This window comes from Tursiops truncatus, chromosome 13 (genome assembly GCF_011762595.2).
Source record: "Tursiops truncatus isolate mTurTru1 chromosome 13, mTurTru1.mat.Y, whole genome shotgun sequence".
Lineage (NCBI taxonomy): Eukaryota > Metazoa > Chordata > Mammalia > Artiodactyla > Delphinidae > Tursiops > Tursiops truncatus.
In genome coordinates this window covers 26,064,870-26,092,530 of record NC_047046.1, presented here as the reverse complement: position 1 = coordinate 26,092,530, position 27,661 = coordinate 26,064,870, and the positions used below count along the sequence as shown (strand labels likewise).

The 27,661-nt window shown below is 58.0% G+C and overlaps 3 protein-coding genes across 5 annotated transcripts; 2 read left to right on the top strand and 1 right to left on the bottom strand.

Moving 5' to 3' along the window:
• The first annotated feature begins 683 nt into the window (after positions 1-683).
• On the top strand, positions 684-3,935 carry SLC7A4 (solute carrier family 7 member 4). The gene is made up of 4 exons (XM_004330183.4): positions 684-2,239; positions 2,652-3,292; positions 3,548-3,656; positions 3,760-3,935. Exons 1-4 carry the CDS (start codon positions 988-990, stop codon positions 3,930-3,932), a joined length of 2,175 nt encoding a protein of 724 aa, XP_004330231.2. The 5' UTR covers positions 684-987; the 3' UTR covers positions 3,933-3,935.
• A 686-nt stretch (positions 3,936-4,621) lies between these two features.
• Positions 4,622-25,473, bottom strand: P2RX6 (purinergic receptor P2X 6). Of its 3 annotated transcripts, none has more exons than XM_033837395.2 (13): positions 25,334-25,473; positions 19,969-20,105; positions 13,876-14,026; positions 12,123-12,194; positions 9,170-9,245; positions 8,886-8,979; positions 8,713-8,793; positions 8,494-8,635; positions 8,296-8,405; positions 6,892-6,985; positions 6,758-6,823; positions 6,512-6,589; positions 4,622-6,423 (listed from the first exon to the last, which is right to left on the bottom strand). In XM_033837395.2, exons 2-13 carry the CDS (start codon positions 20,028-20,030, stop codon positions 6,340-6,342), a joined length of 1,110 nt encoding a protein of 369 aa, XP_033693286.1. In that variant the 5' UTR covers positions 20,031-20,105; positions 25,334-25,473; the 3' UTR covers positions 4,622-6,339. The 3 variants fall into 3 exon arrangements, with proteins under 3 accessions (XP_033693286.1, XP_073646514.1, XP_073646513.1); XM_073790413.1 differs by having other exon boundaries at positions 8,296-8,321; XM_073790412.1 differs by lacking the exon at positions 25,334-25,473 and adding an exon at positions 24,125-25,306.
• LRRC74B (leucine rich repeat containing 74B) lies at positions 15,713-26,288 on the top strand. Its single transcript, XM_033837396.2, is given in 12 exon segments — positions 15,713-15,874; positions 16,466-16,601; positions 17,004-17,140; positions 17,971-18,177; positions 21,265-21,295; positions 21,297-21,373; positions 22,587-22,658; positions 22,661-22,700; positions 23,730-23,802; positions 25,353-25,448; positions 26,155-26,227; positions 26,230-26,288. Coding segments are annotated over 12 exon segments (1,140 nt in total). The 5' UTR covers positions 15,713-15,735.
• Positions 26,289-27,661: the final 1,373 nt, after the last annotated feature.

Sequence of the window (27,661 nt, the reverse complement as noted above, 5' to 3'; positions counted from 1 at the left end):
CCTTTGGGGACATTGTCTGTAACAAGAAGCTCAGAACAGCCAGTGTGCATTCTGCCAATTCACAGGACATTCCTGAAGCCAGGCACTCCTTCGTCAATGTGTGAGGTGGCTTCCTGCCATCCCACTGTGCGGGGGAGGTCAGGACTGTCCAGAGCCACTCAGCCAGACCTCTACCCTCAGCTTACCAGGGCCTGCCTGACTTCTGCGCCCCCACACCCCCGGAGTTGGGGGTGGCTGGATGGTGCCTAGCGGGGTGGAATGCACATGTGGGGAGGAGGGATCAAAGAGGGTGTCTGCCCCAGTGGAACGCGTGTGGGCTCCAGACCCCCACCCCCAGACCTGGACCTTAACCTGCACCTGGCTGCGAGGCCACTCTGGTGGCTTGGGCTTCCTTATCTGTGAAGCAGACACAATGATAGGGTATCCCTAGGACCTGGTGAGTTAAGAGGGGGTGGGCTACCTGGGTGTTTGTGACAGCGAGGTGGGGCCTGGTGCTGGGTCTGGCGCCCTGGGGGTTGGGGCGGGCTCTGCGCACTGACCTCACCCGCAGGCGGGGCAGGCTCAGCGTGCAGAGCGGCAGCGCCGGCAGCGGCGGTGGCAACAGTAGGTGGGTCGCAGAGTCCAGCGGAAACAGATTCAGGCCCAGGAGGAGGCGAAGGCTCAGGTACCTGGGGACAGGGTGAGGCGAAACTGGCTCCAGGGGCGGCGGCGGCATGTTGGGGCCGGCAGTGCAGCGCCGAGCCCAGGGATCCGGCGCCACGCCCAGGGCTCCCCGGCTCGGCTCGCGTCAGGTGCGCTGTTCCTCCAGTCCAGCGGGGCGGGGAAGGGGGGAACCGCGATGTCTGGGGCCAGGTGGCCGCCTGGGCTACGCCCAGGGCTGCAGCTCCGCTCCTGTTCCGCGTCCTGGAGGCCTGGCCCAGCTCCCGGGAAGCCTTGGGTTTCCCCCTCGCTCTGGGATCCCAGATCACAGGGGCTTGGTTCCCAGCCATGCTCCCTGGGGCTGCCCCCTTCTCACCCTCAGGGTCCACCCCCACCCCCACCAACAGGCCCAGATTCGGCTCCACCATGGAGCCCCTGAGGCGGAGAGGGCCTCCCACCCACCCCTGTCCCAGCCCTGCCCTCTGGCAGGCCAGTGTTAAGCGGCTCACTACCCCTGGGTGGGATCAGAGGGAGGACGGAAGGCTGGGCAGCCTGTCACTCCCCTCTGGCCCTGGTAGGTGCCAGCAGCTGGCTTGGTGCTCCTCTCAGCTGCCTGCAATGGCTTCAGGACTGCCCAGCACTGCCGGCCTGGCGCGCTTCTGCCAGAAGCTGAAACGGCTGAAGCCGCTGGAGGAGGCCACCATGGAGACATCGCTGCAGCGCTGCCTGTCCGCGCTGGACCTGACCCTGCTGGGAGTGGGGGCCATGGTGGGCTCGGGCCTCTATGTGCTCACCGGTACCGTGGCCAAGGAGATAACCGGCCCGGCCGTGATCGTGTCCTTCACTGTGGCCGCCGTGGCCTCCCTGCTGGCGGCCCTGTGTTACGCTGAGTTTGGGGCACGCGTGCCCCGCACAGGCTCTGCCTACCTGTTCACCTATGTGTCCATGGGCGAGCTGTGGGCCTTCCTCATCGGCTGGAACCTGGTGCTCGAGTACGTCATAGCTGGTGCTGCTGTGGCCCGCGCCTGGAGCGGCTACCTGGACGCCATGTTCGACCACCACATCCGCAACTTCACAGAGGCCCATGTGGGCATCTGGCAGGTGCCCCTCCTGGCCAGATATCCTGACTTCCTGGCTGCCGGCATCCTACTTTTGGCCTCCACCTTCGTCTCCTGCGGAGCCCGTGTCTCCTCCTGGCTCAACCACACCTTATCTGCCATCAGCATGGTCGTCATCCTCTTCATCATCATCCTGGGGTTTGTCCTCGCCCGCTCACACAACTGGGGCAAGGAGGAGGGCGGCTTTGCACCCTTCGGCTTCTCCGGTATCATGTCCGGCACCGCGACCTGCTTCTATGCCTTCGTGGGCTTTGACGTTATTGCCGCCTCTAGTGAGGAGGCCCGGAACCCGAAGCGAGCCGTGCCCCTGGCCATTGCCATCTCGCTTGGCCTCGCAGCCAGCGCCTACATCCTGGTCTCCACGGTGCTCACCCTCATGGTGCCCTGGCACAGCCTGGACCCTAATTCAGCGCTCGCTGACGCCTTCTACCAGCGGGGCTACAGCTGGGCTGGCTACCTCGTGGCGACTGGCTCCATCTGCGGTAAGTGGGGTCCTGCCCTGGCCTCCCGGGGAACACATCTCCAGTTGGGCCTCAGTTTTACCAGTTGTATAATGGACCCGGGAACGGGCTACTTATTAGACTCCGCCCAGGCTTGCTGGCAGAGACCTACTCAACCCACTCCCTGTTGTACATGGTATGTCGGTCTGGGCGTGTGCTTCTGTGTCCTTTCCTGGACAGAGGTACTCAGCCTTCACCAGATTCCCCAGTGGCCTGTGACCTAAACTGAGGTGTCCCACTCCTGGGTTGGGGTAGTGACAATCCTGCACCCTATAGGCACTCAGGCTCACTCTGAGAACCCAGACAGACTCGTGCGCATGCTCCCGAGGTGCCCCAGCCGTGGCCCGTGGGGTGTCTATGTGCCATGCTGACCAGCCCCCGCCCTCTGCTGCAGCCATGACCACTGTCCTGCTCAACGGTCTCTTCTGCCTTCCCCGCATCATCTACGCCATGGCCGTCGACGGGCTATTCTTCCAGGCATTTGCCTACGTGCACCCCCGGACACAGGTGCCTCTGGTAGGCATCCTGGTGTTCGGGGTTCTCACGGTTTTGGTGGCGCTGCTGCTGGACCTCGAGGCATTGGTCCAGTTCCTGTCCATTGGCACACTGCTGGCCTACACCTTCGTGGCCATCAGCATTATCGTGCTGCGATTCCAGAAGGCCCCTCTGTCCAGTTCCCCAAGCCCAGCCAGCCCCCGCCCTGCGGCCAAGGAGTACAATTCCTTCTCAGACCACATAGAGCTGGTGGGCACCGAGCAGGTCCCAGCCCCCGAGCCTGGGCAGCTGCGGCCAGCCCTGAGGCCCTACTTGGGCTTCCTGGATAGGTGCAGCCCTGGAGTGGCCGTGGCTTCAGCGATCTGCGTCCTGGTGGCCTCAGCCATCACCCTGGGCTGTGTGCTGATCTTCGGGGACTCAGCCCTGCACCTCCCTCGCTGGGGCTACATCCTGCTGCTTCTGCTCTGCAGCATCATGTTTCTGCTCAGTCTCCTCGTCCTGGGGGCCCACCAGCAGCAACGCCAGCAGGACACCTTCCAGGTACCTCTCTCCACTCCCAACACCCACTTGCTGTCAGCCCACCAGCTCCCTTCTCCCCCGCATCCTCCGCTGCAGCGGGATGACCACAGCTCACAGGCTGGGGAGGCAGCATGCACATCCACCTGTGTCTGTGAGCGGGCCCTGGTCTCCAGAATCTCCAGAGGCAGAGAAAGGCTCTGAGGCCTCTAGAGCAGTTGGGCCCTGGGCCAGCAGCCTCCCCTGCAGCCCAGCCCAGCCCTACCCTTGCCCCTTCAGATCCCCATGGTGCCCCTGATTCCAGCCTTGAGCATTCTCCTCAACATCTGCCTCATGCTGAAGCTGAGCTACCTGACCTGGGTGCGCTTCTCCATCTGGCTGCTGATTGGTGAGTGGGGGGCCAGGCTGGTGTCCTGGGCCGGCTGCAGGAGGAGGGTGAGGAGGGTGAGCAGGACTGAGACTTGCCATTCATGCTCGCGCCACCCCTGCAGGACTCTTGGTATATTTCGGCTATGGCATCTGGCACAGCAAGGAGAACCAGCGGGAGCTGCCGGGGCTGACCATCACACGCTATGTGGTTTTCTCTAGCGGCAGCCTGGAGGAGACAGTGCAGGTTGTGCAGCCCCCCAGCCAGGTGCCAGCCCAGGAGCCCAGCAGTCCATGAGAGCTACCTGCCCTCCATCCAAGGCAGCTCCGGTTTGCGGGCCTGCCCACGCTAGGGGGGTCCTTCGGACTGTAGTTCAGGGGCTGAGCTTTGAGTCTTTGGAGCCAGTGTGGCCAGCGCTGGTGTGGTGGACTCTTTGTACAGTGCCTTCCAGTTTATGTCCAACTCCAGCAACCTGGGCAGGTGGGGTAGGGCGGGTCGGGAAGAAGCCCCAGCCTCAGGAATCCATGATAATAACTGCTTAGCCAGCCATGTGGCCTGTGTCGTGTCCATTGTTCTTTGCGGCACTGAGTCCTCACCTGCCCCCAGGAACCACGCGATTGTCCCCAGTGCAAAGCAAAGGTGCAGAAGTTCTGCAAGGGGGAGATGCCAGCCCTGGGACAGCCCTTAGTCGAGGACACTCAGGCCAGTGCCCTCTGCCCTGCTCAGAAGGCACTATACATACACCCATATGCACTAGGTACAAGAGGGGCAGTGTCAGGCTCCCCTCCTCTGGGGGATGGGTCCAGACAGAAGTGCCCGGGCCCCAAGGAGGCCACCTAGAAAGGGCAGCAGAGTTCGGGGTCCCCTTGGTTTCTCCAGAGCATGGCATGTGCCTGAGGCCTGCCTAGGGAGGCAGAGGCACACACACAGCTTCAAGCATATATCCACATGCCCGCGCGGCTACCCTGGGGTGCGCACTGTGTGCAGACTGAGGCAGCAGCTGTTTCCAAGCTCAGACCCTGGTGCTGCTCTCCAGTTGTCCCAGGGGATGCGTGCGCAAGAGCCTGAACCTGCCCCAAGTGCCTTCCAGCCCCCCTGGTCCTTGGGGTGGGGTCCCCAGGCCCACCCTGCACTGCCCACTCGTCTCCCAGGTGATGCTGTGCCCACCACAGGCACCACTAGCTCCCGTCTCTGCCTGTAAGGAGCACGCAGGAAGCTGCTGTCGACAGGCTTTACTCCTGGACCCTGAAGCCATACATCAGCTTTCTTTGGGCCCCATACATGGGACCCCACCCCGGTAAAGATCTCAGGGCCATGTTCTCTCACCCTGACCTTTGTGGCCTGCCTGCCCAGAGACACTGCTCTGGGGATTGCGAGGCATCAGGGACCCCAAGGCTTTGCTGAGGCTCCAGATGCCAGATGGTTCCAGATGCTAACCCAGCCTGAACCCCAACCCTGCCCTCCCCAGCTGGCCCATGTCACTGCCCCGGCAAGCGGCCAGCACGCCTAGTCACCGGGCCCCATGAGAAAGCAGCCCCTCGCCTCCCAGGTGGGCACTCCCAAACCCCTGCCGCTCCCCTGGGGCCAAGACAGGGTCAGACCCCTGCAGCCAGTCCCTCCCTCCCAGCTGTAGGCTCCCTGGCGCATGGGGAGTTCTCCAGCGGGCAGGACTCACACCCTGTGAGGACGTCACAGCCAGATCCAGGCCAGCCTGCCGGGGCCTCTGGAATTTGTTTGGGGCATTCCTTCTGGCCACTGGGCTCCACCCGAAGCGAAGGACAGGGCCTCCTTCGAGCAGTTGCCTCGGGCTGGTTCTTAGGTGTGTGACCTTGGGTAGCAGTGAATTCCAGATATACATTCTCCCCACCCCCACAGTTCCAGGAGGTTGAGCTGGGTGTCACCAAGGAGCACACAGACGGTCCCAAAGGACCCAATGACCACCAACTCAGCTTCTCCATCCTCTTCTCCCAATCCCAGCCCTCCACAGTCTGAGGGCTGCCACCGGGAAGGGCTGGTGCATGCGCCATTGCCAGGTCCTAGTGGGTTGGATCATCTGCCTGCCCCAGTCTGAATTCCATGGATGACCCCCCCAAACTGGGTGGGGACAAGCCCCAGGTACCCAGCACCAGAGCAGCAGAGACAGCCAGCCCTCTTGTCAGACCTCTTTCTACCCTGCCCTAGACTACGGCAGCACAGACCCTGGAACGGCGCTGAGAGGGTGGGGGCTCTACCTACAATGGGGGTGCTGCCAGGGGAGAGGGCTAGAGCCTGCACAGCCAGTGGAGGGTCTGTGCTGACCACTGGTGAGTGAGCCGCTGCTGGAAGCCCTGGTGACAGAGCTGGGAGAGAGTTCTCCAGACACAGCTGGAGCCCTTGTGACCAGCGCCTGGGACATGTTCCGCTGCAGGTCTCTGTGCAGTAGTAGCTTCTGCTGCTCCCTGGGCAGTACCCTGCCGAGGCCAGAGTCAGGGTAGGGACAGTGTGCCTGGGAGTTGAAGGATGGAATTCTCCCACTCCCTGCCCTGGTCCTGCTGGGGCTCCATCCATGAGGTTCCCAAGGCAAGGCCCCTCCCTTCCCAGCCCCGACCCCTGACAGCAGGGAACAGGCCTCAGGAATGGGCCAGCAAGCAGGCGCCAGGGCCAAGGCTTTGGTGTCCAGCTCCTGGTAGCAGCCCTGGCCGTTGGGACAGGCGCTGGGGCCCCTCTAAGGAGCCTGGGCAGCCAGATGCAGGGGTGCAGATGCTGGTTTTGTCTGCTCAGGGCTGGCGGTCACCTTTGGAGCTTTTGCCTGCAGATAAGGACAGCAGGTCGGGGCTCAGGCCGACGTTCCCCAGAAGTGTAGCAGAGCCCAGGCGCCAGGCAGGCCAGCAGCTTACCTCCTCATACTTGGTCCTCCAGTAGAAATGAGCTTCTCCATCCACGTACAACAGCAGCAGGTCACACAGGAAAGTGATCTGGGAGAGGCAGGACTGACCTGTGTCCCGGCCCCCAACCCGTCCTCCTGCCACCTCCCCAGACCTCCCCCCAACTAGACCTAACATCAGGGGGCTCGGCTGTGCCATCGGATGGGCCTGGGCCCACATTCACTGAAGCCAGAGGGAGCACACTTGAGCCAGACTCACCACGCCCAGCCAAGCTGCTCCTGTGCCCAGAGTGATGAGTGTGGGGATGAGCCCGAACTTCCCTGCCTGAGAGAACTGGGTAAGCCTCTAAGCCGTGCCTGTCACCCCCCACCCACCCGCCCCTGCCCACCTACCCGCCCAGTGACGAGGATGTCAAAACGGATCCCGTAGAGCTTTAGCAGACTCCGGACCTCCACACCCGAGGCCTCCCACCAGTGAGTGGCCGTCCTGGGGGCAGGAGAGAGTCTGGTGGCCTGTTCTGCCCGCTTCCCGGCCCTCCCAGGCCTCCCTCTTACTCACCCACTGACTCCACAAACCCCCAGCCCTACCCTGAGTCCCGGGTTTTTTGTTGAGGATACAGGGAAAGAGCAAGCAGGACCCGCCTCTCAGGAGCTCCCTGCCTGCTGAGGGGATGAGGTAGAGGGGTCTCTAAATAGATGCCTGCAGTGGGGGCAGGGGGAGCTGGGGGGCAGGCCCAGGGCTGTGAGGGTCCAGAGGGGGTAGCTCACTCTCCCCTAGGAACCAGGGAAGGCTTTCTGCAGTGGGGACACGCAGGTTGGTTTTCCAGGGATCAGGAAGGAGTTCTAGACAAAGCAGTACCAGCGAGAGCACAGAACTAAGGGGAGCAGAGCACAGGTGGGGGCCAGCTCCACATAGCTGCAAAGGGCAGGGGAGGTCAGTGAAACCAGTCCAGGCAAGGTCCGCTCGTGTGTGTGTGCACGCAAGTGACGAGGTGACATGAGGTGGCAGAAACATAGGATCCCACTGGGCAGCAGCAGGGGAAGGTCTGCTTGGGAGACTCAAAGGCATGAGAATAAATGCAATGCAAGTTCCTTGAGTACACCCTGGATTGGAAAATAAAAAGATTTTGGACTATTATTGGCACAATTGGGGAAATTTAAATATTAGATTCATTCTGCCAGTGTTAAATTTCTTGAATGTGACAACAGGACAGCGGTCACTTGGGAAAGGTGCTTATTCTCAGGACAGCCTGGGGAGGGGTGAGTGTCTGCCGGACATCTCCTTACTTTCAAATGGTTTGGTCTGAAATCTATCTAAATATATCCAGCTCAGTCTAGAGAGGAGAGAGAAAGCAAACGTGTCAAAATGGTAAAAACAAAAAACAAAAAAAACCCTGGTGAACCCAGATGACAGCTATATGGGTGTTCACGGTACTAATTTTTGAACTTTTCTATAGATTTTTGTAATTTTTTTGATAAAACCTTAAGGGAAAAGTAAAAAAGAAAGCCCCCTGTGCAGTGGAGGGAGGTGCTAGAGGCAGGATGGGGGAGGAGGGGCTGGGGGAGGGGTCCCAGCAGCAGCAGGGGTTGGGGTGGAGGAGATAAGGCTCAGGAGGGAGGCTGGATGGAGCCTGTGTTGGGGGTCGTGGAGCTGAGACCACCTCCTCCTTCCCCTGGGCCCCCCTCCCACATACAGTGGCCATCCAGAGTTCTGGGAGGGGTGGTCTGTGCCGGCCACCACAGGAGGACAGGCAGACGAGAACCTGGCTCGGAGCAGGTGGGCAGTGGGGGCCGCACCTGAAGTTGTAGCTCCGCTCCTGCAGCTGGAAGGAGTAGTGGGGCCAGCAGTCAGAGGCCCTGGTGTCCAGGTCGCAGTTCCAGTGGACGTGGATGCCCATGGCACCGCCCTGCACACAGCACAGCACTGCTCCACTGGCTTGGGGCCCGGGGCCCTCTCCCAGCCCTCCCGGAACCCTGCCCCCTCCACAGACCCACCAGCAGCGCCAGGTCCTCAAAGACCCCTCCAGCTGCGGCCATGAGGTCCCTGATGCGGAACACAGGGCAGGAGGGGCTGGAGCGCGGGTCGTAGCGGCAGCGCTTGAAATATGTTGGGTCCTGGGTGTCCAAGGCATTGGACCTGAAAGGGGTGGGCCAGGGTCAGGCCAGGCAGGGGACACAGAGGGTCTTCGACCAGCCAGGACCCTCCCACCTTACTTGGAGAAGTTAAACTTGCTGAAGGTGACGGTGTTTTTGATGAACAGCGTGAAGTTCTCGGCCTGAACCAGCAGGGGCTTCCTGTGGGGCAGGGGGCAGGGCGGGGGGGGGGGGCGGTGAGTGGTAGGCTCTGTGGTCCTGGGGCAGGGATGGAGGATGCGGGGGAGACTTACACAGGCACAGCACCACTCTCCACTGGGCACCAGCCCCGGATCTCACAGGTCCTGTGGGTCCCGTTGAACACTACGCACTGGCCCGTTTTTATGCCTTGAAAATGCAAGACAAACTCCAGGCCCTCAAATCTCCATGGGGCCTGGGGAGGGGTGGGGAGGGGGCCGTTGACAGAGAGACGCAGAGGCACCATGTGCACTGGTGAGCCACCCAGGGTCCCGCCAGGCCCCCAGAGCCCCCATTCCAGTGGAAGCACTGCAAGGTGGGGGTTGGGGGGGCCGGTTACCGTGGCTGTGGGTCCCTGTCTCCCCTTCAGGACAGTCCTGGTCGGCCCAGCAGCTAGCCAGCGGAATGGAGGGGTGCTAGGGGTGAGAGAGCAGACTTGCCAAGGGCCGAGGGATGCCTCCTCCGTGACCTACCCTGAAGTCCACAGGGACTCGCCCCTCCCTGCCTTAGCCTCTCAGGGATCTCTGAGTTTGGGGGCCCAAGAGAAAGCTGGAGGGTGCAAATGAAAGGGGGGCGCGAACAGCCCTGGCTGGGTAGGGGTGCAATTGCTGTATTCCAAGGCTGAGCAAGACTCCTGCCCTGCTACTTCTGTGGGGGCAGAAGTGGTTCATCCAGGGGGACTGCCCTGGTGGTGCAGTGGATAAGACTGCGCTCCCAATGCAGGGGGCCCAGGTTTGATCCCTGGTCAGGGAACTAGATCCCATATGCTGCAACTAAGAGTTGGAATGCTGCAACTAAGGAGCTGGCGAGCCACAACTAAGGAGACCGCCTGCAGCAACTAAGACCCCACACAACCAAATAAATAAATATTTTTAAAAAAAGAAGTGGTTCATCCAGGCCTAGCTCCTCTGGTCCAATTCAGAGGACAGAACAGGGAAGATGGCAGGACGGTGGGGAAAGTGAGTTCATGCCACTTGGAGGTGGAGGTGCTGGGGGCTGACCAAGGGGGCGGCCCTGGTGGGAGGGGCCTGGGAAGTACACAGGCTCCTCCCTTCCCCGCTGGTTCTTCTGTAAAACAGGGACATAGGTGCCTGCACACAGCGACAGAGTTCTGGGGATCAGCCAAGAGGGGAAGGTGGTGAGCTTTCCGGGGGTCCCAGGCCCCGAAAGGAAGGCACAGCCTCACGGACGCAGTTCTGTAGTTCTGTCCCGGCTGAGGCTTGACGCTGCTGCCCAGGGCACCCAGTTCAGGGGCAGCAGGGGGGACACAGCATCTGGTGGTAAGAAGGGCTCAGGGGCTCTGAGCCAAATGTGATTAGAGGGCAGAGGACAGTGTGGAGCCACCTGCTCTGCCTTGCTGTCCCTACCTGTGTCCTGAATCTGCCCCTCTTCTCCACCCTGGCTGGGCCACCATCTCCTTTGTCCAGACCCCATGGTGACCAACATGGGTCCCCATCTCAGTCTCATTCTCCTCCATCCAGCAGCCTGAATCATCCCTCCCAAGGCACAGAAGATGAAGCGCCCCTCCCCTGAGCCCCTCTGCGCCCCCCATGCTCCTGTGATCAAGCTCAGCTCCACAGCAGGGCTCTTGGGGCCCTGATATCTTGGGCTCCACCCTTCCCACTCCAGTCCAAACAGGCTCCAACCCCACTGAGCAGCAGGTGACCCCAGAGATGCCTCACCCCATACAGCAGGGGCCTTTGCCCACACAGCCCCCTCTGCCTGGATAGCCTCAAGATCCTGACTGAGCCTCTGAGTCCAGTGGGAAACCCTTCCTGAGGCCCTGAGCTGGCAGAGGAGGCGCCTCCCTGGGGCTCCTAGCTGCAGCCTCTGTCCCCGTCGCAGGACCTGGCATCGTGGCTGGGCTGTCTGTGCAGAAGCTCCTTGGCGTATGCAGGCTGGACTTCTGCAGCCCCGGGGGAGGCTCAGCAGGTTTCTGAAGCTGTAACAGTACAGGGAGCACGGTGTGCTGGGAGGGACCAGACGATCAGGACCCTCAGAGGAGCTGCTCTCAGGAAGCCGGGTGGTCAGATCTGGTGGTCAGTTTCATGGGACAAGCCAGAAGCCGGGACACACGGCAAAGAGGAATCCCATGGATTCCAGAAAATGCAGAACCATGGCCCCAGAAAAATTTCAGGACAGTCCACACTGAACAATAAATAGGCGTCATCTGAGCATTTGGAAAGGGAAGGACATCATGCGTTTGCCCAGTGCACACACATCACCTCCTCTGAGGATGGGGCCGACCAGGGACATGTGACATCCCCAGCAACTGTGGTGGGACCAACGACCAGGACTTAGGGGCAGGGACCACACAGTTACTCTCCAGCCCAGCAAGCAATTAACTTTTAGCCTCGATTAAAGAAAGATGTCACCATGGAGGTAGGCTTCCAAGGCTATGTCCTGGTTCCTGACTGTTCAAACAAAATCCGCAGCTAGGAAACTGTACACTTAAAAATGGTTAAGATTGTAAATTTTATGTTACATGTATGTTATCACAATTTAAAAAATTGGAAAAAAATCCACAGCTGGAGAGAAGAGTCAGTGGGCTCTGTGACAGAGGCGGGATCCCTGGGACATCCCTAGGCAAGGGGAAAAGGTGAGATTTCAAGGGGAGGATCTGCATTTCTGGATAAGAAATGGATCTGAAGATGGCAGGAGACGGGCTTGACCACAGTTGTAGTGAAAAGTACCCAGAGACCATAAGGGACCCTGAGTGCAGCATAAGCAGGAGTGTGCTGTTTGCGCACAAAAATGGAAGCTGCCCCAGCACACATTAATAGAGGCTGTGCGTAGAAAAGGGCTTGCCTGGTTTTTTTTGTTTCTTTTTGTTTGCACTGGGTCTTCGTTGCTGCGTGCAGGCTTTCTCTAGTTGTGTCGCGCGAGGGCTACTCTTCATTGTGGGGCGCGGGTTTCTCATTGTGGTGGCTTCTCTTGTTGCAGAGCATGGATTCTAAGCACATGGGCTCCAGCAGTTGTGGTGCGTGGGCTCAGTAGTTGTGGCGCAGGGACTTAGTTGCTCTGCAGCATGTGGGACCAGGGATCGAACCCGTGTCCCCTGCATTGGCAGGCGGATACTTAACCACTGCACCACCAGGGAAGTCCCCCAGCTTGCCTCTTGCTATTATAAGAGCCTACCTGAGCACTGTGCCCCGTTCTGGGTGTTACCCTGACAACCTCCAGAATGCCCAGAGGTGGGACCAGGATGTGGAGGGGCCTGGACACCTCATGGGGGACAGCAGCAGGAGATTCTGGAACTAGGAACCCGCTGGGAAGCCCTCAGGCAGCCTTACCTCTGGGCATCTGCCCTGAACTTGTTCTGGCGTCACAAGGAAATTGGTCACCAAGAAGAACACGTTCTCTCCCTAGAAGACAAGTGTCAGGGTTGGTCTCTGCTCCCCACTCCCATCGGGAGATGCCAGAAGCCACAGCTTGGCTTGTGCGGGAAGGGGCCCTGGCCCCATCGGGTCATCAGCCCTGAGCCCCAGGAAAATGCTCTCCAGTGAGGCAAGGGAGGCAGAGACAGGAGGTTGGCTGGGCTGCTGGCCATTTCTGAGCCCATGTGTGCCTCTCACATTCATTTAGTTGCTCAACCAGAATTTTCCAAGAGCCTCCTGCTTCCAGGCACTGAAGATCCAGGTGGGGAGGTGTGCCCCTCACTGCAGGCATGGCCAGGGGCCAGGGGAGCCGGAGGTAAGCTCTGTTTGGACAAAAGATGACTGGCGCCTCTGTGCTGCACATGAGAGCTCAGCGGGTGTGGGGGATGCACGCCCAGGAAGGGGAGGCGAGGGCTGGGCAGAGGCAGAGGCAGCGGTATGGTGGTAGTCAGGATCTAGAGGGGCTTCATGGCCACCATCATGAAAGGAAGCCTCCTAAGGGTCAAAGGTAAGGGCTGGCAGACTCAGCCTGGATGCCGCATGGGGACCCACCAGAAGACCTCAGCCATTCAGGGATGGTGTGAGCAGTTGTGAAAGCTGTTAGGAAATGGTATGAACAGGAGGGAGGGACGGTAAGGCATCCAGCAGGTCCAGCCTCGGCACTGGTGGATGTCATTGGATGACAAAAGGCCACACTGGGAGAGGGAGATGATTTCTCTTTGGATGTGGTGGGTGTGCACCCAGGAGGCAGCTGTACTCAGGGCAGGTGGTCACCGGGGTTAGAATTTGGGCACCAGCAGGACAGAGGAGGAAACTAAGGTTGTGGACAATCGGGTGGAGGGAGAAGTTGCCGGAAATGCAGCATGGGAGGGGCAGAGGAGGAGCACTCGACAGCAGTGTTCCAGGTCAGAGAGGAGGCGTCCAGGAAGCTCCAGGTCTCGGCACCCTGCACCCCTCTCACCCCACCCTCAAGCTCAAGCCTTGAGCTCCTAGACACTCCTCTCCTTTCCAGATGCAGACTTTTAATTTATTTTTTTCTTTTCCATTATGGTTTATTACAGGATACTGAATATAGTTCCCTGTGCTATACAGTAGGACCTTGTTGTTTATCCATCCTGTATATAAAAGTTTGTATCTGCTAATTCTAAACTCCCAATCCATCCCTCCCCCACGGCAACCACAAGTCTGTTCTCTATGTCTGTGAGTCTGTTTCTGTTTCATAGATAAGTTCATCTGTGTCATATTTTAGATTCCATATATAAGTGGTATCATATGGCATTTGTCTGTCTCTGCCTGACTTACTTCACTTAGTATGATCCTCTTTAGGTCCATCCATGTACCTGCAAATGGCATTATTTCATTCTTTTTTATGGCTGAGAAATATCCCACTGTATACATGTACCACATCTTCTTTATCTACTCCAGATGCAGACTTTGTAAATGCATCCCTCTGGTCTGGCTTCCCAACACATCACCTCCTCTGCACGGAAACCTCTTACACATCCCTGAAAGCCCTGTCCAGACACCACTCCTCTGTAAGGCCCTTCCCGAGCGTGGCCCTGTGGCAGCACCAGCACCCCCTCTGGCATCACATCCCTCTCTTGCACACACTCGGTGCAGGGGTGGTATCAGAGGTGCCAGTACCTGGCAGCAGCACCAAGTCACCCACCTGTGGTGGCTTCACGAAGTCAGCCACATCCCACAGCCGGTTCCCCAGCTCCTTGATCTGGGTTACGGAAACCCCTTTGAGTTTGGTGATGACAGAAATCTGGGGGTCCAGGTCCTGCTCCTGGTAGCCTTTTTTGGCGAGGAGGGCCCACCTGAGAAGGAGGCAACAGGTGGTATGGTATGTCCCCGGCACACGGCAGATCTGGGACCACCTGCTCAGTCTCTCCCCCGATACCCTCCAGGCTCCCAGGCCAGCATTCAGGGGCCCCACCTACTCCCCACCTCATTTCCCACACCAAACACCCTGCACAGGCCAGAGGCTCTGGCCATGCATAGGAGAACCAGTACCCTCACCAAGCACCCATGGGCTTGGAGATGCCCACCACCACCTCCTTCACCAGCCAATCCTCTCCCCCTGCCCGGCCTAGATCCAGCTTCCTCTTTAAAGACTACCCTGACCCAGCTTAAACTGGTGGTCTCTACTGGGGCCCTTAGTGCTTCAGCTCTCACAAGTGTCAGGGACTACCTCCTGCCGGCCGGGGGCCTCCTGTGCAGGGATGGGGGCCCATCCTGCTCTGTGCCCAAGCCCAACATGGGGCTGGGAACAAGGCACAGGAAAGAATGCAGGTGGGCACCCAAGCACACAACCTGCTCTTACACCCCACTGGCCTCTAGACAGACGGAGAGCCTTCCTTCTGCCCACCTCCTGACCTGCTCCACAACCACCAGCCCAGCCCCTGAAGAGTCAGACCTTCACCCCTCAGCCCAGCAGGACCAGCCTGCTCACAAGACCTCCCTCCGGCTAGCACGCCCAGGAGCCGTTCTCTTACCCCACCACGTAGACCATGACCCCCAGCTGCAGCAACCTCTGCAAGGCGCCCACCCGCCAGTTCCGGGTCCTCACATACTTTTCCGTTTTGTAATCCAGAAGCCCCCAGCCCACCATGGCCCCTGGGGAGACCATGCTCCCAGATCCTGCCGGCGGCTGGGGCGCGTGAGTCAGCACAGCAGCTGCAGCCACAGCTGAACGGGAGGTAAAGCAAGAAGCAGGCGCCAAGCCGGGCCAGGCCAGCAGCTATTAAAGGGACACTCAGGACGGGATTCAGCCTCCACCTCCCAGGCCCAACCCCCAGTTGCCCTGGGCCTCCCATCCGCTTCAGACTCCCTCTGCTGGGCCCCAGACACACAGAGAGGAGCAGTCTCTGTCCACTGCCCTCTGGCCTCACCTCCTTGGGGTGATGACAGGTGGGATAGGTATTGTGAGAGGGCGGCATGGGCCAGCAGGAGCCCAGAGGAAGACAAGGAAAGCTTGCGGAAGAAGCAACCTCTGAACTGACACTTGCAGATCTTAAGTTCAACAAGCAGCATTGGGGAGGAATGTTCTCGGTGGAGGGAGCAACATATGCGACGCTAAAGCGTGTGAGAGCTGGGACCCACAGAATGGGAGCGAGACCCTGGCTCCAGAGAGGAGGTGGCCAGGCCCTGTAAGGTCCCCCAGCCTCCTCTGTGACGCCCCCGAGGAGCTGCCCCACCCCCAGTCTCTGGAGTGGAAAGGGGGCGATGCTGGAGCCGCCTAGGGCGACGGGAAGACAAGCCCGCCACGCACCAATCGGTCCTGGCTGCGAGCGGGTCAAGGTCAGCCCGGGGCCGCAGCGTTGTCCGCAGCAACCAACAACTCGGGGTCGCCTGGGCAACTGCCGCCCGGGAGGCTCTCTATTGGCTGCAGCGGGCGCCTGTTCGCCATGCATCGCATCCGATAGGTCGATGCACCGGAGGGTCCGCCCACATCCCCTGGCCGCGCTCCCGATGCAGCCCTCGCAGTCCCGGCCTCGGTGTCCGCGAGTGCAGAGTGGAAGTAACCATGAGGGGTCCCTGCGAGGGGCCTGGAGAGAAGGAAGAGCTGGAGGAAGGGGCGGCGGCGGCCGCTGGGCGTCCTGCAGGGGTCCCGGAGGCCCAGAAGGGTTCGGACGCGGATTCGAACTCCGACCAGGAGAAAGAAGGTGCCTACGGGTCGGGGGGCAGGCTGGGGCCAAGTAGGCAGGCGACCCTGTCCAGCAGGAGCGCATCCCTCCGTGGACACCTTCGGGGCAGCCGGCGGCCGCTCCAGCCCTGTGCCATCTCCGCAATGTTCCTGGAGGCATCAGGAGTTCCATGATTAGAACAGGCTTCCAGAATGATGTTAAGATGCAAAAATCCTGCCAAACAGTCTAAGAAGGGCTGTCCCACCCTGACATGGGATCAGGGCTGGGTTTTCCCAACCCTCAGGAGAAACTAAAGTAATGGATGTATAGAACTTAGAATTGCTTCAGCTTCCTTCCCCATAAAATGTTCATAAAGCGTATGTGGTCTGCAATCCAGCGGAAGACACAGCATGCACTTTGGTGTCAGACAGGCAGGGTAGGGCCAGGATCAGCTGCTACAAGCTGCATGACTTTGGGGAAAGGATTTGCATTCTCTGAGCCTCAATGTCCTTGTCTGTATGTGGGGGCAACAGTCCCTACTAGCAGGAGGAAATGCCTCTAGGAGGAAAACAAGGCTGCGTAGTGATGGAGGCAGGGGAGGGGTCCACATCTATCCCTGTCTCCTATCAGGCACCCATAAGCTTGGAGAACTGGGCAAGGACACCCTCTACCTGAGGTCTTGCTGGGCCCACAGCGTCGTGCCTGCTTCCTGCTTTCTGCGCCAAGGGAGCACCCCAGAGCTCAACCTGCAGCACTGTGGCCTGGGGCCCCAGCTACCCCTGGAGGGATCCTGGGGCCAGGCTTGGAGGGCAAGGACCTGGGAGCAGCAGCCATGGGTGTGGTCCCTTCCTGAGCCCATCCACACACTCCCCGGCCTTGCTCTGTACCAGGCATGTCCCATCCCCCACAATGGGTGACAGGTGGGATCGGGGCTATGACAAAGTTCAGTACAAGGGCTAGGGAGCCTGCAAGCAGCCCATAACTTGCTGGAGAGTCAGCGAAGCTCCTGGGTGGAGCCTAGAAGGAGAAGCAGGTGTCCCTGGGCCTGTGGAAAGGGGAGGTCCTTCCAGCTGGAGGGCACTGAGTGGGCTGAGCCCTGCAAACAGAGCCTGGGTACTGGCTAGCTATCTGGGGCCCTCAGCTCTGGGAAGGGCTCAGGCTCCTCTCTGCCCCAGGCTGCCCAGGCTCTGGCTTCTGTGTTGACCTCCAATCCCTACATCAAGCGGCTGGAACTTCAGGACAGTGGGCTCTGTGGGGCCGGCACAGAGGCCCTGGCAGGTGCTCTGCTCAAAAGCAGTATCTGTGGTAGGTGCCGTGCCTGGGACAGGGGGGCAGGCTACCCCCACACCGGGCCTTGTCACCCCCCGACCTGCCGGTGTTGCTGGGGGCAGAGCCTCATCACAGGGTGGGGAGGGTGGGGTGGAGTTAGACCCTCTGTGGTGCACCCAGCGCTGGGCCCCTCCTCTACCCTCTTCTGCTAGCCAGCACCCCTGCATACGTCATCCTCCCAGTGCCTGAAGGCAGGTGGGAGAGTGCGGCACAGAGGGTCAGGGGCCGGGCAGTGCGGGAGGCAGGGTGCTGGAGTTTGTCAGGGCTGGATTCAAATGCCGCCTCTGCGGCAGGGTGACCCTGGGCAAGGAGCCAACCTTGCTGAGCCTCAGTTTCCAATCTGTGAAGTGGGCCCAACAATGCCACTTAGACCTTGGGTATGTGGGAAACATATGCTCAGCGGAGTGTCTGCTCACATATGAGCTCCACACACAGCCACCTGGGCTGTCACTGCCAGTCCCCGGAAATGTGGCAGTGGGGGCTTCTGTGGGTGGGCTGTGTTATGCCACACACAAATCATCAGCGGGCTGGCTGCATCTACATCGCAGACGTCCTCCACAGCCCCACAAAGTAGGTGGTTTTAGCCTCTTGACAAAACTCGTGGAGACATGGAGTGGGGGTTGAGGTCTGGGAAGCTGCCTGGGGCCGGAGGGGACCCAGCTGATGGGTGGCAGACTCACCATCCACCCCTGGACAGTCTGACTGCAAGGCCCCTCCTGCTGTGTCAGGCCTGGAAGGTGTGCGGGAGGGAGGAGGGTGATGCCTGGCTTTGGATCCCACCACTAAGGAGTGATGCTGGCCCCCAGATGTGGACCTGTCGGAGAACCAGCTGGGAGCGGTGGGATCCTGGGCTGTCTGTGCCGCCCTGGCGGTGAACCCGGCTGTGCAGAAGGCACAGCTGGCAGGGAATGGCCTGGAGGAGCAGGTGGCCCAGTACCTTGCTGAACTCCTGCTGGCCCACACAGGCCTGAAACCCCTGGACCTGAGCTATAACCAGCTGAATGACCAAGCAGGTAACATCCGGCCACTGGCCAGGGAGACCATGGTGGCACTCATGACCATCTTCCTGGGGCAGGGTGGGTGGAGTAGGCAGGACCACTCTGAGCATCCATGCTGTGGATCCTGCTCCCCCCCCATCCCCGTACAGAACTCTCGGCCCATTCCCCGAATGTCTTACTGCCCACCACTGCATATGCTGGGTGCTGACAGCCACTAGGGATCCAGCCATGAAGTATACTAAGTCCCTGCCCTCAAGGAACACACATTAACAAGATAACTCTCCATAATTATTGTGTTACAAAAGAAACAAACAGGGCTTGATTCTAGAGACGAATGTGGAGCCCCTCCCCGCTTTAGAGAGCTGACCACTCGGGAGGACTCTGTAAGGAGGAGATGTTTAAGCTGAAATGTGCAATGGGGGAGGAATCAGACATGGCAAGACCAGAGGGAGAGTATTTCAAGATGAGGAACTATTTCCCAGGCACACAGACACCAGTGTGACTGGGCTACTATGCCAGGAGAGAGGGTCCAGCTGTGGGATGGAGAGACAGCAGGGCCGCAGAACTACAAATCATGGCAAAAGGCATGAGGATTTCATTCCGAGTGCTGTGGAAGACATCAGTGGGATTCCTTGATCTTACCACTTTTGTTCATGCCCCAGGGCCTTTGCATGGGCTGGCTGCTTTGCCAGGAACATGCAGTTCTACCTGCCTGTCCTCAACCACCCCAACTGATTTTAAGAATCACCTGGGACCCTGGGTTAGGAATACAGATTCCGTGGCCCTGGGCCTCCTGAACCTCTGTATCCTCTTGGGGGAGATGTGGGTGCATCTGCATTTTAACAGGAGCCCCAGGAGATTTGTCTGATCCAGAAAGTTCGGGGATCACTGTTCTGACTGCTTAGTGTGAGTGGGGGTGGCGCCAGCCTTGGCTTGGGCGAATCAGCCCTAGAGTTTAACCGCCAGAGAGACAGTCTGCCTTCTAAGAAAACTGTTGTGAAATCAGTGAAATTAAAAGAGAAACTCTCAGGCTTCCCTGGTGGCGCAGTGGTTGAGAGTCCGCCTGCCGATGCAGGAGACATGGGTTCATGCCCCGGTCTGGGAAGATCCCACATGCCGCGGAGCGGCTGGGCCTGTGAGCCATGGCCGCTGAGCCTGCACGTCTGGAGCCTGTGCTCCGCGATGGGAGAGGCCACAGCAGTGAGAGGCCTGCGTACTGCAAAAAAAAAAAGAGAAACTCTCCCTGGTGGTTCAGTGGTTAAGAATCCGCATGCCAATGCAGGGGACACGGGTTTGAGCCCTGGTCCAGGAAGATCCCACGTGCCGTGGAGCAACTAAGCCCGTGTGCCACAACTACTGAGCCTGTGCTCTAGAGCCTGTGAGCCACAACTACTGAGCCCACTTGCCACAACTACTGAAGCCCACGTGCCTAGAGCCCGTGCTCTGCAACAAGAGAAGCCACCGCAATGAGAAGCCTGCGCACTGCAAGGAAGAGTAGCCCCCACTCGCCACAACTACAGAAAGTCTGCATGAAGCAACGAAGACCCAACACAGCCACAAAAAAAAAAAAAAAAAAAGGTAACTATAAAAACATTAGTTCAAAAAAAAAAAAAAGAGAGGCTCATTTAAGACTTTCAGAGCGTTAGCACAGGAGAGGCAGTGAGGATGGAGGGGCTGGAAGGCAAGGCCCCACAAAGGCTGCACAGCAGGGATGGGCTGTTTCCCCAAGTGGAGATCTGTGGGTGGGACAGACTCCCTTAGGGGTCTCAGTCTCCCCACCTGACCCAAGGCAAGGGTGGCACCTACCTCATGGGTTGGCTGCAGGGGTCATGAAGAACAAGCATTGGAACTACAGGAGGCCGATTCATGCGTATAGAACTTTCTCACCCTCCAGCTCTTCAGCAGTGGCGGACCACCGCCCTCCTCTCCCAGCCCTGGAGTGTCTGAGGAAGAGCAATGTACATGTCTGAGAACCTGCGGGTGTCATATCCAGGGCTGGATGCAGGGTGTGAGCCCCCTTCTCTGGGAGGTTCCCTGGGAGGCAGCCCAGGGAGTCCTCACTGTCCTGCAGGGAGCTCTCCTAGGTGCTAACACTTATGTGGAACTGGCGGCTGAGCCCTCTGCTCTGGGCATTTCTTCAAACCAGCCTGTGCTGGGTGCCGGCACCATGGACAGGGCTCAGATTCAGATCCCTCGAGGGGCTCCCAGGTGTGTGGGAGAGACGGGCCAGGCAGAGAGGTCTAACAGCCAGAGCCTGGAAGGATGGAAGCACAGTGGACATGGGGTCCACAGTGGCCCGGCCCAGCCTGGCGGAACAGGCAAGGCTTCCTGGGTGAGGATGAGGAGCTCTTATCCAGGTGAAGAAAGGGATCAGCAGGTCCACACAGGGGGCAGCTGGAGGCTGAGAACTGGGACCAGGTCAGACCAGCTAAGTGTTGACAGAGTGGAAAGCAGGGTGGGTGGGTAGGACTTCTGCCCATTTTATGTGTAAAATATCTCTCAGCTTTATTACCCACCCAGCCCTGCTCTTTCCTTTTCTACACCACTGCCTCCTCACTGCCACAGCTGTGCTGGCCCTGTCACCTCTTGTGTAGACAGTGGCACAAGCCATCCAACTGGTCCCCTGGCCTCTTGTCTCCGCCCCCTCCCACCCACCTTCTCACTTCTTAACGCATCTCTCGAGTGCCCGTCACTCCCACCTTCCTCCACTGGCTTGCCTGGCCAGCCCAGCGCCAGGCCAGTGTGCATTTCCACAAGCACATCCGCTCCTCCCCAGATCCACTCTCCACGGTGCCTGCCCACGTGCACAGTGTGTCCCTCAATCTTCAAGGTTCTCTCTGCTTTCTTGACCCCCTAGGCAGGGTTGGCCCCCACTCTGTCCCCACACCTCCCTGTTGCGGTCTGTAGTAGCTAACATCCCATTAACTTATATTTATAGCTTCTCCAATAAATGTGAATTCCTTGAGGGCAGGGCAGGCCCACGTGGGGTTCAACGCCCTGACGCTGGTGCGCAGCAGAGACCCCAGCCCACAGCGGGCATTGGTATCACTTTTTGAAGGAATGAACAGAGTGAATAAAAAGTCTGTCTTGGTGTTTCTGAAGGGGAGATGCTTGGACCAGCCCTGGCAGAAAACAGGACTCACTGAGCTTAACATAAGCTGGAATCACCTGCGAGGCCCAGGAACTGTAGCCTTCGCCAGGGGACTAGAGGTATGAGGTCTCGCCCAGTAAGCCCCTCCAGCCTGTCCTTTGGGGTCAGGTCTCCCAGACGCCAGCCCCCCATCTTTTGCAGCTCTTCAGAAATGAGTCTTGGATCTTTTCAGCAGAGCTCAGAGAATGTGTTTTGTTTTGTTTTGTTTTGCGGTACGCGGCCTCTCCCTGCTCTGGCCTTTCCTGTTGCGGAGCACAGGCTCCGGACACGCAGGCCCAGCGGCCATGGCTCACGGGCCCAGCCGCTCCACGGCATGTGGGATCCTCCCGGACCAGGGCACGAACCCGTGTCCCCTGCATCGGCAGGCAGACTCTCAACCACTGCGCCACCAGGGAAGCCCTCAAAGAATGTTTTTTCAGGTGATTTTCATTTTCCTGGCTCTACTTAAGGACGACAACATGTGGTCTCCCTGTGCCCACTCTCATGTCACTAAGTGAGGTGTCCACAGCTGAATGTCGCACACCTTCTGAGACATCACATACAGGCGGCTGGTGGGGACACTATGCAGTCCAGTGACACATGCTCACTGCTGGGCAGATGCAGATGCTTCCCTGAGATGACAGCCTTGCGCCCTGGGATCCCAGCACACACTCTCAAACACCCTGCCTGCTCCCTTGGGTCTTGTGGTTCGTAGGCCTTGGAAGTGGGCAGCACAGGCGCCTGTGATGCTTCTGGTGGCGGCTGCCTCTGTGGGATCCTCCTCAGGGAACAGCAGCCACTGCCTTGACCTCTGACAGGGCTGACCTGGGGTCCTGCCCCACAAGGTGACAGATCAGGCTTTGTGTCCCCAGGGCACCCACGAGCTCCCACCCTCCTCCCCATCACATTTCCCTGGGTATGTTTCATCCAATAGCCCTTCACTGGGGTGCCCTCTGGGCCCTGGGCTGCACTGTGCTTTGGGGGCCCTGCCCTTGAGAGGTCCCCACTCGGGGCGGGGGGAGCTTGATCACTGTGTCTCTGGGGCCTGCTGCCCAAGGAAGATGGCCCAGTCCAGAGGCTCATTCGCATCCACACCCACCCTCTGTGCTTGCTTCTGGTCTTTCCACTCTGCCAGTCACCATCGTCCAAGCCCCAGGGCTCTCTTCTGGAACCTCTGTGGTCTTCTGCTCTCTGTCCACGCTCTTTGCTCCTCGGGCCTCCTGGGCTCAGAGGCTGGGGACTGGCTTCCTCCACCTTCACATGTGGTCCCATGGGGTTGCTGCTTTGCGTCCGTCAAACAACTTCCTGAAGGTCTTGGACATCTTGTATAATGGCTGTGGGGATCCGGGAGCCTCCGTGCTGGGGGAGGGCTCAAGACCAACAACATGTTGGAGAAGGTCTACATGAGGTGAGAGCACGGGGTGCCCCGCCCCTGCCTCCAAGCCCACGGCCACACAGGGACTGGGGCTCATCTTGCTGCTGTTTACCACTTCGTGCCCAAACCTGCCACACGCACTCATGGTGGGGCCGCAGCCACAGCCCAGCTCCATCCTTCTCACTCAAGTTCCTCCTTTGTAATTGGGACTCATAACGTGTACTGCGAGGCCAGGGGCTGGGAAGTGCAAACGCGTAAGGCATCTTCAGCAGAGCCTGGTGCGGGGGTGGGTGGGGTGTGTGCTCCACACGAGTTTTCCTCCATTTCAGGAGGAGTGGTCTTCTCTGCCCAGCACACGGCTGCTGAGGGGGCCTGCCATGGGTGGGCTGCTCCCCCAGGCCCTGGCAGGGTCCCAGGCCTCTTGGGAAAACCAGAGCGGGAGCCACAGCCCAGAGGGAACGGAAGAGGCCAGACAGGTCATGGGCTACTGCGGCTGAGTCTCACACCAGGGCTGCCAGAATGAGCTGGGCCTGCCTGCCATTGGCAGGGACATGTGCTCCATCCTGCCCACTTTTCCTCCTTATGGAAGGAGCCATGGTCAGAGGAGAGATGCTGAAATTCAAGGTCAAGCTGGGGTCTAAGTTAGAGGGACATGGGGCTGACTGTGGAGACAGAGTGGCCGGGAGCAGTGCTGAGGCCTGGAGTTTGTGCCCATCAGGAGTAGGAAGAGGTGGGGAGGGAGCTGGGTGGCTGTCATGGGGATAGGAATGGGGTGCCAGCTGGGGCAGGATGCGTGGGAGCACCTGCTGAGTGCTGAGGGCCAGGGAGCAGCAGCTGGTGCAGGAGGTGGGGGGAATAACACTCTAGGTGTGTTTGCTGGGCAATCTTGAACACCGAAGCCTCTGATGAAGCTTTTACACACTGACCTGCCTAGGGCCCCTGGCGTGTTCATGAAGCTGGACCTGGGGGCTGCACCAGCAGCTCCAGCCAAGACCCTGGGGGCAACCTGGCTCTGCACAGTTGTTTGCAAGGCAGTACCATGCACATGCCTTTCTGTTGCAGCAACAACCGCATCTCTGCAGTGGGAGCCCTGAGCCTGGGCCTGCAGGTCAATCAGACACTGAGGATTCCTGCTGTGAGTGCTAGCCTGATGGGGAAGGCCCCAGCACAGACCTGCCTGTGCCTGTCCACACAGACCCTTCCCCCACTACATCTCCTCACCCCAGTGGCAGTGGGTACATGGGTCCCAGAGCCCAGGTGGGGTAGGGGGCCCCCTGGCTTCCTCATGTGACCACTTCTTCCCCTTATCATTCACTCACCCATCTCTGGCTTGACCCAAGAACTCCTTCAGACTCCTCCCCCTCCATCCTTCCCTCTCAGCTGCCCCTCCCCCTCAGCCCACTGGAGTTGTGCTCTGCTGAAGATGGCCAGGGCCACCTGGCTTCCCCTCACCTTACCCTGCTCTTCCCCTGGCCTTGCTGGAACCCAGGGGCCATCCAGGTATTCTGTCTCCAGTGGGGAGTGTGTGGTTGATCACTGAGAGCAGAGAACAGAGAAGGGAGGGAGGAGTAGGCCCACAAAGACCACTGTACCAGCAGCTCTGGGGGCATCCAGCCCTGCATGGCCCTCAGCTGGCACAGGAGCCCCCAGCAGCACCCCCTTCCCCAGCCTGAGGCTCACTCCTCTCCTAGCTCCGGCTGAAACCCAGACCTCTCTCTAAGCTCTGGGTCCCCATTTCCAGCCACCTGCTGGACCATCCCCCAGATGGGAATAGGCACGTTGGATTCTGGGAGTCGAACCTGAACGTGTCGTCCCCCTGAAGGACTGCCTCTAGGTGGGGGTTCCTTCCCACTGAGTCAGAAGCTGGGGGCTCGGCACAGACCTGCCTGGGGTCCAGTGCTGAACCCTCCCTTTCCACATCTTCCCTCCATCTCACCTTCTGAAGAACAGTGTGGGGAGGTGGGGGGGACGGGGCTGCCTGCTTCTCCTTCTCACCTCCTCCTGTTCACTGTCTTGGCCCTTCCTTCCCACCTGCTTCCAGGTGATCTTTCTACACCAGAAACATGCCCCTGCTTTAAATCTGTTGGGCACTCCCCTCTGGACAAATCCAAGCTTAGCGTGTCATTCACAGCATGTGGGCTCTGGGCTCTGCCAGCAGACCCCCCACCCCCCACCTTGAGGCACATCATTCTCAGCCCAAGCTGCTTGCAATTCTCCTACCACACAGTGCAATTTCTCAGCCCTGCTTTGATCCTGAAGCTCTTCTTACTGAAATGCCCAGCTCCACCCACCACACCTGTAAAGCTCAGCTCAGGGGTTTTATCCCCTGCCCACCCTTTACCTCCCAGGGAGGGTTGGTGCACCCGGTCTCATGGCACTCTTCACATTATACTTTTATGTTTCCTTTCCTCTCCTCGCTGTACCGGTGAGCTCTTTAAGGGCGGGGTGTGTCTTGTGTGTCTATGTCTTTGGCTCCCAGCACAGAGTGGGTGAAGGGTGGGGGCTCAGTCAGTGTCCACTCCCTTCCTTTCTTCCCTGACTCCAGTCTCACCAAGGGCATCATGTCTGAGGGAGGTGCCTTCTGAGCTGAGGGAGCGGGGCCGCCCAGAGCCACATCAACAAAGATGAGGGACCCCTCCCGCCTCCCTGGGCTCATCGTCTCTCACCTGTGTGTGTGTTTCTCAGGTGTCCAGGAATCCCATGCGAAGTGAAGGCTGCTTTGGTGTTCTCAGGTCTGTCCAGGCTAATCCACTGTCTGCCCTAGAGCTGCTGGATTTTTCTGTAAGAACTTCTCATAAAACTCATCTCCGATCCTCCCAACAGCCCTAGGAGGTATAATTTTCCCCATTTTAGAGGAAAAAAAGTGGGGATTAGAGAAAGAGTGCCCAGGGCAGATACATGGTGTGGCCACATCCAAGTTCAACCTGGGTCATGCCGCCACTCGGACTTGCCTCCCACCCCCGTGTGGGGTATCACGGTGGTCTCACCTCAGACCCGCCTGGGTTCTTCATTGGCCGAGAGAGAATAGGTGGCTTAGGGGGCACAACGCTCACTGCTCACCAATGTTTGGATTTGCAGGTTCAGCTCTTGCAAGGTGGCCCCTCTCCCTGTCCAGTACTGGCTGCAGGTGCTGGAAGATTCACTTGGGGAACTGCACAGGAGATGAGAACCCCTTTTCACTCAATTTTGCCTTTTTAATATAGAAAAAATGTCACTCTTTTCTAAGGTGGTTAAACATTAAGGAGAGAATCCCCAAATACAAATTATGAAAAGAGTCTAGTCACAAATCACTGCTTATTCTACCTCTGATTTTTTTCAACCCAGGCCTGAGTCAAAGCCTTTCCAGAGATGTGTTTACAGCTTCAATCCTTCAGGCTTGGGACAACTAATGCCCTAATAAGCTTCTTTGATACCTTGGGTACATAAGTAAAACATTCAAGTTCTCAGAAAGTGATAACGCACAGCCTTGTAATGGGTTTCTCCTCAGGATATCCATGTGAACAGAGAGTTTGATGACCTCACCAGCTCAGTGAAGGTCATTCTTCCAGGGCTTTACATAAAGCTGCCCACAGAGTGGAGTACAAAAAAGAATTCCTGCCCATCTTCAGACCGTCTCAATGACTATGTTGTATGGTTTCTTCATCTCTCCCATTGGCCACTTCAACTTTGAGATGCCTTTCAACACATGAGTCTGCACCAAGTCCCCAGGTCAACTGGGTGGCAAGTCCTACAGAGCCGGCCTTCATAGTGACTCAGACACTGGTACTAATCGGGGCCTTCCTTTGCTCTCACTCATTCGTGTAACACGAACTTGTATTATATGTTGCACACTGAGCTGGGCATGGGGTCAAAGATGCCCAAACAAGACCCTGCCCTGGAGACCTTTGGACACAATTAAAATATAAGGTGGTCTGCAACTGGCATTCTCAAAGTCAACTTGGGAGAAGGCAAATGGACACAGCTTTTTTGGAAGGCAATTCATCATCATGCATCAAGAGCCTTAAAATTGCCTGTCCTGCGATCCAAAGTTCTGACTAATCTGCTCCACAGAAATCACCAGAGATGCATGGAAAACCGGATGCCCAAAGATGCACATGCAAATGCTGTTTATGATATGAAAATTGAAAATAATCTAAATGCCCAATAACAGGGGATTGGTTTACTACAATTTGGAATTCTGTAAACATTAAAAGTCAAGTGTTCGAAGAACATTTAACAGTTTGTGAAAATGCACATGATTGATGTTAAGTGAGAAAATCAGGATAAAAAAATCACATGGTTTGTCTGGCAGCTCCTCAAAAGGTTAAACATGGAGTTGACCATATGACCCAGCAATTCCACTTCTAGAGAAATGAAAACACACAAAACATCTGAACCATCTGAACACAGATGTTCATAGCAGCATTGCTCATAATATTCACAAAATGCAAATACCCACCAACTGATGAGTGGATAAACAAAATGTGGTATACCTATACAATGGAGTATTATTTGGCAATAAAAAGGGATGAAATCTGGGGTGATGGAAGTGTTCTAAAATTGATTAAGGTAATGGTTGCACAACTCCATTGACATACTAAAAGTATTTGAATTGTATACTTTAAACACGTGAATGGTATGGTATATGAACTGTGGCTCATAAAGTTGTTTAAGAGAAAAAGGAATGAGGGACTTCCCTGGCGGTCCAGTAGTTAAGACTCCAAGCTCCCAATGTAGGGGGCCCAGGTTCGATCCCTGGTTGGGGAACTAAAATCCTACATGCCGCATGGTGCCACCTGAAAAAAAAAAAAAAAAAAAAGAGAGAGAAAAAGTAATGAAGTCCTGACACATGTGACAACATGGATGAACCTTGGAAACATTACCCTAAGTGAAAGAAGTTAATCATAAAAGACCATATACTGTACTTCATTCATATGAAACGTCCAGAATAGACAAATATACAGAGACAGAAAGAAAATGATAGGTTGCCTAGGGCTGGGAGAGGGGAGGAACTG